We start from the raw sequence: 9,565 nt of genomic DNA on the forward strand, positions 1-9,565 counted from the left end.
TTTATGATAAAACTCTCAACAAAGGAGAGAGAAAATGCACCTCAACATATTAAAGGCCATATATGACTAACCCACAGCAGATGTGCTATTCAACGGCAAAAAGCTGAAAGTTTCTCCTCTAAGATCAGATATCAAAAGACAAGAATGCCCAGTTATGCCACTTTTATTGAACATAGTATTGAGAAGTCCAGTTACAGCAATGAGAGAAGAATAGAAATAAAAGACATCCAAACTGAAAAAAAAAAATTACTAAAACTTTCAATATTTGCAGATGACAAACACTAAAGGCTCCACCAAAAAAAAAATAGAATAAATTAATTCAGTAATGTTTCAGGGTATAAAATTAGTATACATAAATCGGTGGCATTTCTATACACTTATAAACTATCTGAAAGAGACATTAAGAAAACAATATCATTCACAATTGCATCAAAAAATACCTAGGAATAAATTTAACCAAGGAGATAAAAAACATATTCTGAAAACTTTGAAAAGTTGATGAAAGAATATACCAAATATACCATGCTCATGGATTAGAAGAATTAATATTGTGAAAATGTCTATATTATTTAAAGCAATTTACAAGCTCAATAAAATCCCTATCAAAATACCAATGGCAGTTTTCACAGAACTGGAACAAAGAATCCTAAAATCTGTAAGGAAATATGAAAGACCCCACATAGCCAAAGCAACATGGAGAAAGAACAAAGCTGAAAGCATCCTGCTTTCTGATTTCACTATATTACAAAGTTATAGTAATAAAAACGCTATGGTACTGACACAGAAGCAGACACACAGATCAATGGAACACAGAACAGAGTCCAGAAATAAACACAGACTTACATGGTCAATTAATCTTTGACAAAGGAGGCAAGAATATATAATGGGAAAATTATAGTCTCTTTAATAAATGGTGTTAGGAACACTCGACAGCTACATGTAAAAGAATGAAACTAGACCACTTTTTTATACCATTTACAAAAATAAAAAATAATTTAAAGACTTATGTGTAACACTAGAAACCATAAAACTATCAGAAGAAAATATAGGCAGTGAGCTCTTGGATATTGGTCTGAACAATATTTTTTTGGATCTGTCTCCTCAGGTTAGGGCAAAAAAGCAACAATAAATAAATGGAACTACATCAAACAAAAAGGCTTTTGCACAGCAAGGGAAATCATCAACAAAATGAAAAGGCAACCTATTTGCAACCCATTTGCAAGATATTTGCAAATGATATAACCAATAAAGCATTAGTATCCAAAATGTATAAAGAATTCACATAACTCAATATGAAAAAGCAAACAATCCAATTAAAAAGTAGGCACAGGACCTGAATAGACATTTTTCCAAAGAAGACATACAGGTGGTCAACAGACACATGAAAAGGTGTTCAACATCACTAATCATCAGAAAAATGCAAATCAAAACCACAATGAAATATCATTTCACATCTCACAGAATGGCCGTATCAAAAAGACAAGAAACAACAAATGTTAGCAAGGATGTGAAGAAAAAGGAACCCTCCTGAACTGTGGATGGGAATACAAAATGGTGCAGCCACTATGGAAAGCATTATGGAGTTTCCTCAAAAAATTAAAAATAGTATTACCATATGATTAAGCAATTCCACTCTCAGTATTTATATGAAGAAAATGAAAACAGTAATTTGAAAAGATTCATGCATCCCTACGTTCATATGTTCATTGCAGCATTATTTACAATAACCAAGATATGAAAGCAATCTAAGTGTCCATCAACAGATCAATGGATAAAAATGTGGTGCATGTGCACACACATGCACACACACAAACACACATGAATATTGCTCAACCATAAAAAAGAATGAAATCTTGATATCTGTGACAAAATGGATGGACATAGAGGGCATTATGCTAAACAAGACAAGGAAGACAAATGCTGTATGATTTCACTTATATGTAGAATCTAAAAAACAGACAAAACAAAACAGATACAGAGAATAATTTGGTGGTTGACAGAGGAGAAGAGGAAGATGGGTAAAATAGGGAAAAGAGACTAAAAGGTACAAACTTTCAATCATAAAATAAACAAAACATGAGGATACGATGTACAGCATAGGGAATATACTCAGTAATACGTAACAACCTTGTACAATAGCTAGATTTATTGTGGTAATTGCTCTGAATGTATCTAAATGTTGAATCACTATGTTGTACACCTGGGACTAATATAATATTGTATATCAACAACACTTTAATACATACACACACACACACACACACACACACACCCACCAAGTCTGATCACATTTAATTAACTCAAGTAGAAGACAGGAATCTCTTTCCAGACAGCATCTCCATAGGTGGTTCATGCTGGACAGTCTTGATCCCTGTATTATTTGGTTCTCCAGAGAACCAGAACCAACAGAAGATGATAGATAGATAGATAGATAGATAGATAGATAATACATAATAGATAATGATGATGATGATGATGATGATGATGATAGCTAGATAGATAATAGGTAGATGATAGAGAGATAGAAAGATAGACAATAGGTGGATGATAGATAGATAGATAGATGATATGAAGGGATAAGTTATAAGAGATAGGCTCACACTATTATCAATGCTGAGAAGTTACAAGATCTTCAGTCCACACACTGAAGGCCCAGGAAAGCCAATGGTATAATTCCATCAGGAAGGCTGCAGCCTCAAGACCCAAGAGCTGATGTTCCTGTTTGTGTCCAGAGGTGGGAAAAGACCAATGCCCATCTCAGCAGCAGGTAGAAGGAGCTCCCCCTTACTCATTGGAGGCTTTTTATTCTACTCAGCCCTTCAACAGATTGAATTAGGCCTGGTGGAGAAGGCAACTTGCTTTAATCAATATACTGATTGAAGTGTTAATCTCACCCCAAAACACCTTCACAGACACACCAAGAATAATGTTTGACCTAATATAGGGCCCAGTCAAGTTGACACATAAAATTAACCATTATTCGCCCCATCCTCCTGAACACGTGTGGACACATGAGTGCACACTGACAACTTACAGACTTCCCTGGACCTAAGTAGGTGGAACTAGAGTGACTAATCATGTTGGTTTGCCTGGGGCTAAGGGAGAAGCCTGATACTTGCCTCTCAGCCCTAGGCAAACAGAGACAAATTGATCAGCCTAGGCAGAATCCTATCAGTTGCTACCAACTGCCGCTCCACATCTTTCTTAACATTGACTTACCTAATTCATAAACTTCCACCTTAATACATGACCTATGACTTCAGTCCGTTGTAAGGAAATTAATTCCTTTCCAGGAGAAATCTTACTGTAATATAGTAATGTGTGCCTTGCAGACTTTTGATCAAATGCTACACTCCTAGATTTACTCTCCCCAGGACAACCTTACAATATGGCAGGTGGCTTCCCACACACTCAAGTGAAGGGGAATTAAGCTCCACTTCTTGGGAAAAGTATAAAGAATCTGTGACCTTTAAAACCATCATCTCGGCGAAGGCAAATTTTATACATTTCATAAAACTACCTGTGTCCAACTATCTGAAAACTAAATCAGTAAAAATTCCACAAGCTCTCACCAGAAGCAGACTTCTCAAAATCATTCAACTATCATCTATCTACTCAGCCCTTTCTAATTAAGGGAAATTGAACCCTTCTGCTGTCATAATTCAATTCCAACACCTTGAAAATATTGGGAGTCTCTAGAACTACCACTCCTGTGAGTTCTACCTTTGAAACGGAAGTAATAACACATATTTCATAGTCAGTTTTGGGGATGACACATCAATACTCTTGCCATTACCCCATAAGTTGTAGGGTCAGGCAGTGACCCAGAAAGACAAACAGTGGAATAGAAAGAACCTAAACATCTCATTAGTTCATTGAATCCAGCCACTACCTCCAAATCAAAGAAGGGTAGTTATGTGCTTTCCTGTTTCTACACATGGCTTTCATTTTTTTTACTTATTTTCTTATTTTAATTTTTCTCACACACAGTTGGATTCATGAGAAAGGTGGGGAATGGAAAGGACAGATGACAAAGGATGATTATTTTTATCTCTGGGCTTAAAATTCCACTAAAGATTTTTTTCATAGAGAAGTTAATATGAGGGTCCAGTAAATTGCTTTTTTTAAATTACTACACCATCGTATTTCGTTGAAACAATAGAGCTTTCTGAAAGAAAATGTGACTCAGTTTTTACTTTGTAGAGTATTTTGCAACTAATGTTGCTGTATATTCTTTAGGTGGTCAGGTGGTTTTACCTTGTACCTCCAACAAGTACTACAAAGAAGAAAAGATTCTGAAGAATCAGTCAAGTTTTCTGTCTAGTCCAAGTAACACCCCTGTCTTAACCACTAGCAGGAGAAATGAAGCATATTATCAATCTATATGAAAACACCAATGATACAACAAGAAATAATTCAGACTGCCCTCATGTGGTTTTGCCAGAAGAGATATTTTTCACAATATCCATCATCGGAGTTTTGGAAAATCTGATGGTCCTTCTGGCTGTGATGAAGAATAAGAATCTCCAGTCACCCATGTACTTTTTCATTTGCAGCTTGGCCATTTCTGATATGTTAGGCAGCCTATATAAGATCCTGGAAAATATCCTGATCATGTTCAGAAACATGGGTTATCTCAAGCCTCGTGGTAATTTTGAAACCACAGCAGATGACATCATCGACTCCCTGTTCATCCTCTCCCTCCTTGGCTCCATTTTCAGCCTGTCTGTGATAGCTGTTGACCGCTACCTCACAATCTTCCATGCTCTACAGTACCACAGCATTGTGACCATGCGCCGTGCCATTGTCGTCCTGATGGTCATCTGGGTGAGCTGCACAGGCAGCGCCGTTACCATGGTGATCTTCTCCCATCACATCCCCACAGTGATCACCTTCACATCGCTATTTCCTCTGATGTTGGTCTTTATCCTGTGCCTCTATGTGCACATGTTTTTGCTTGCTCGGTCCCATGCCAGGAAGATCTTGACCCTTCCCAGAGCCAACATGAAAGGGGCCATCACACTGACCATCCTACTTGGGGTATTCATCTTCTGTTGGGCCCCCTTTGTCCTTCACATCCTGTTAATGACGTTTTGCCCAAATAACCCTTACTGTGCCTGCTACATGTCCCTCTTCCAGGTGAATGGCATGTTGATCATGTGCAATGCAGTCATTGACCCCTTTATATATGCCTTCCGGAGCCAAGAGCTCAGGGATGCATTTAAAAAGATGATCCTCTGTAGCAAGTGCTGGTAGAATTATTGGTCCCTGATTTTAGGAGCCATGGAGATAATATTGTCAAGGGACAGAATAACATGACATACCAACAAATGCTAATGCTTCCCAACTGTCCTTTCCTTCCCTAATGTGCATGAGGATTATCCCACAGACTAGTGTTTGTAATAGCTTAACCCTATGTGAAGTCTTGTAAGTACAACTTTCATAACTAAGGAGATAAAATAATATATTAAAAAGAGGTACAGAATACAAAGCACAGACAGTAGTACAAATTTGAGAGCTTTGCACTAAGGCAAAAACTTGTTCTTCTATAGCTATCTATCAAGTCTGTTTCTGGGGTGGCCTTTCCAGCCTGGAGACCATTGTAATCAATTTCTAGAAGTTAAAGTACAAGGACAAATACTCAGGGCACAAGCTGCAATATCTTTGTAAGTCAAAGATGCCAATAAATTACTGCAGTTGAATTTGCCTATCATGCACTACCACACAGAATCCCTGCTCTCCCTTTCTCCCTCCCTCCCTCCTGCCTGCCTGCTTTACTGTATGCCATCTCAAATTTTTTGGAAACAGGCATGGTATAAATTATAAATGTCAAATAAGCAACTTTGAGTCTTCAATAATAAAGGAACCTTCTCTGTTAGTCTTCTTTCCTCATGTAGTATACCACTGGCCTTAAAGTCCTTTCCTCATTAAAACTCCTCATGCTTTAGAAGCATAAATTTCAGAGGAAGAAATAATAATTTAATCCACTTGTTTCCTATATGGAAACAAAGGCCAGAAGAAAATTGTGACTATTTGAAGAAAGTATAACCAGTCTTTGTGTATTTGTTGGAACATTAGGGGTAAAGGAAAAGAGACCCCAAGCCCCAATATATATTTTGGAGTGTGTGTGTGTGTGTGTGTGTGTGTGTGTGCATGTGTGGGTGTTCACTATTCTTTGGAACTATGGGGGAAACAAAAACAAAACACCACTTCAAGAACAGCCCTATTATTGAGACCCAAGCCAGAGACTGATGAAAAACATTTTACCTCCTGCCACAGATAAGTCTAAGAGGCAGATCCAGTCACTGGAAAACTTCATCCTACCATCAGCCACAGGAAAGATGCTAGATATTGAAAAGTGGCACCCCAGTGACAATATAGAAAAAAATTGGTAAGTTCATCCATTATTAATAGTTAAAGATAAAGCTTAAAAAAGAAGCAAATTCTGACCATAAATCCTCACTAAGTTGGAGAGTAACTTAAAGGGATGAATGATGAGAGGAAAGAAGTAAGGTCTTTAATCCACAGAGCAGGGCTGCTTGGAACACAATGAGAGTGGTTATGTCTTCTGGAAGAGGAAATACTTGACCCTCAAGGGAATTTTCCTTGAGCTGTCAAAAGAAGAAGCCAGCCACAAACAGGACTGCTGGTCTGGTAGTGGGTTTGACATCAGATGGGGGTAAGCACATGAACTTAAGAAGCAAAGCAGGAAGTACATAGTTAAAGGGAAGATGGCAGCTGGCACGGTGTACATCACAGATTGAAGATGGAACCCAAAGTATGTCTTGCCTTCTGTGTTCTGTGTTCCTTCCTTGGTTACTTCTCACCAAATGCACAATATTATTCTAATGGACGCTAACGTGGATTTAAGTTTTTAAGTACATGTAAGTTTATTTTTCATAAAATCTAAAGCACAGCTTATAAATGATTTTAAATGTTATTTCCACCGAAGAATAATGTATAAACATCTTTTCTGTGATTAAATTGAGTATTCTCAATAAAATGTAAACTTTCTTTGATGCTGTGCTATTCTATGATGCTGTAGGGGTGAGTAGTGTAACTTAACACCTGTCATAAAAGGTCCCAAACTGCCATGCTTGTTGAAATCTGTATTTGTTTCCATCCCCTTATCACTCCCAAGCTGTCAGTTGTCACATCTGTTGTCAGAGGAAATTCCACCTCTCACTGCCTTTCATTTGTTGCATTTAATCTGAGAAACAAAATCAAGAAAGTTATTCTAATAGTGTATAAAGCAAAAATAAAGACTGAGTGCCAAGTCAAAGACATTTCCAATTCTAGGTCCTTAGCTATATTCAAATCAGTTCAAAGTCTTTAATACTAATAATTACTGAAAAAAGTGTGGTTCCCTACCTGTACCTTCATATGTAATTCAAACAAAAGCAGTATTAAGCCTCACACATCTGAGTTAAGGAAGATCAACAAGGCTCAGATTTTTCCCATGATGATCACTTCAATTTTTTTTTATCAAAATAGCACATTTTAAAACTGTTTTGCTGATGCCATAAGCATGTGTACAGTTTTATTGATAATCTAGCCTTGGACCAGACAGCTAAGATTAGATAAAGGATGAAGTACTATAGCAGACTTGATGTCCTCTTTTTTTTTTTCATCTCTTTGCCTTTCTTTTTGTTGTTCGTGTTATTTTTTATTTTTTAGGTTTTTTATATAGAAGTATAATTGACATAAAATGTTATATCATTTTCAGGTGTACAATATAGTGATTTGACAATTCTATACATTATTCAGCACTCACTAAGATAAATGTGATCATCATATGTCACCATACAACCTTACTACAATATTATTGACTCTATCCCCTATGGTATACTTTTCATCTCTGTGGCTTATGTTTATTTTAAAACTGGAAGTTTGGACTTCTTAAGCTATTTTATCTATTTTGTCCATTCACCCTCCCACCTCTCCTCTGACAACCACCAGTTTGTTCTCTGTATTTAAGAGTCTGTTTAGTTTTTTGTTTATTTGTTCGTTTTCCTGTTTTAGATTCCACAAATAAGTGAAATCATATGGTATTTGTCTTTCTTTTTCTGACTTGTTTCACTTACTTACTCTCTAAGTACCTATAGTACTTTTGAGCCCTCTCTAGTTGTTGGAGAACTGGATAAAGTACACCAAAGATGGCTGATTGGACTAAAACAAACTCTGGTGTCTAGCTTAGAGACCCCTCCTCCAGTTTCTTCTTCCTTTGTTTGTTGTGTGTGCAAAAACCCCCACAGATATGGAGGCTGTCAGCTATAAATTACCCTCCCCACTTACAGTCCAGGCTCAGACTTTGGAGAAACAGTCTCCTCTGAGCCCGCCGGTGTTAAATAAATCTCCAATCCACCAAGATCTCCAAGTGCCACTTGGTTTTTCCACCAGCGTTCCAGCCTGGTTCCATAACATATTAAAAAAGGAGGGAAGTTTCCTCTTCCTCTCCCTCACTTTCCCATTACTATGTTATGGTCTGAATGTTTGTTTTCCCTCAAAATTCAGAGTTGAAACCTAAACCCCTAAAGGTGGTGGTATTTGGATGTGGGGCCTTTGGAAAGTGATTAGGTCATGAAGGTAAAGCCTTCATGAATGGGATTAGTGTCCTTATAAAAGAGACCCCAGAGAAATCCTTCATCCTTTCCACCACATGAGAACACAGCAAGAGAAGTCATCAGCTGTGAACCAGTCTGACCATGCTGGCATCCTGATCTTAGACTTCCAGCCTCCAGAACTGTGAGGAATAAACTTCTGTTGTTCATAAGCTACACAGCCTATGACATTTTGTTATAGCAGCCTGCAAAGACTAAGACACCCATTTAGTCATGGACAGATATGAGTAGATAGTTCAATAAACACCCCATTCTTTCATCCATACATTTACTGGGCTGAGGATGGAAAGGGACTGAGAGCAGCCAAAGAGCACCCCCAAATCATCTGTTTAAGAGCTGTCAAATCAATAAATCATGAACAATTGTCAGAGTTGATGTTTCCTGGGCTGTGTGGAGATCTAGGAATTAAAAGCAGTGACAACAGTACCTATGTACTACTGAACAATTACAATAAACCAGGTATTATTCTAAAAGCTTTGCATGCCTTAGTCCTCACAACAATCCTAAGAATAGGTACTATTATACCTTCACTTTCTTCTTCTTCTTCTTCTTCTTCTTCTTCTTCTTCTTCTTCTTCTTCCTCGTGAATAAGCGGAGGTTCTGAGATATTAAGTACCTTCTGATTCAGCAGACTCTGAAGTAATCTTCATGATCCTTGCCTCCTGGTGTTTCACATCATATAACCCCTGTCCCTTGAGTATAGTTGGGACTGTGATTCGCTTCTAACTCATAGAATGTGGCAAATGTGATGGGACATCACTCTCATGATTATATTACATTATATAAAACATCATCTTGCTACAGGCTGGCTTGAGTAAACAGACATTTGGAAAACCTCAGGTAGTAAGGAATTACAGGCAGTCTCTGGGAGCTGGGCAAAAAACCAGAAGTTCTGAGTCCTGAATGCTGCTGACAGCCACATGAGTCTGGAACCAGCCCTTCAG

General features: G+C 37.7%; 1 protein-coding gene across 1 annotated transcript; it reads left to right on the top strand.

The window, feature by feature from the left end:
* The first annotated feature begins 4,344 nt into the window (after positions 1-4,344).
* Positions 4,345-5,256, top strand: MC2R (melanocortin 2 receptor). Its single transcript, XM_019433831.2, has one exon. It carries the CDS (start codon positions 4,363-4,365, stop codon positions 5,254-5,256), a length of 894 nt encoding a protein of 297 aa, XP_019289376.1. The 5' UTR covers positions 4,345-4,362.
* The last annotated feature ends 4,309 nt before the right edge of the window (positions 5,257-9,565 follow it).

This window comes from Panthera pardus, unplaced genomic scaffold (assembly GCF_024362965.1).
Source record: "Panthera pardus isolate Hobbes unplaced genomic scaffold, ASM2436296v1 HiC_scaffold_15, whole genome shotgun sequence".
Classification (NCBI taxonomy): Eukaryota; Metazoa; Chordata; class Mammalia; order Carnivora; family Felidae; genus Panthera; species Panthera pardus.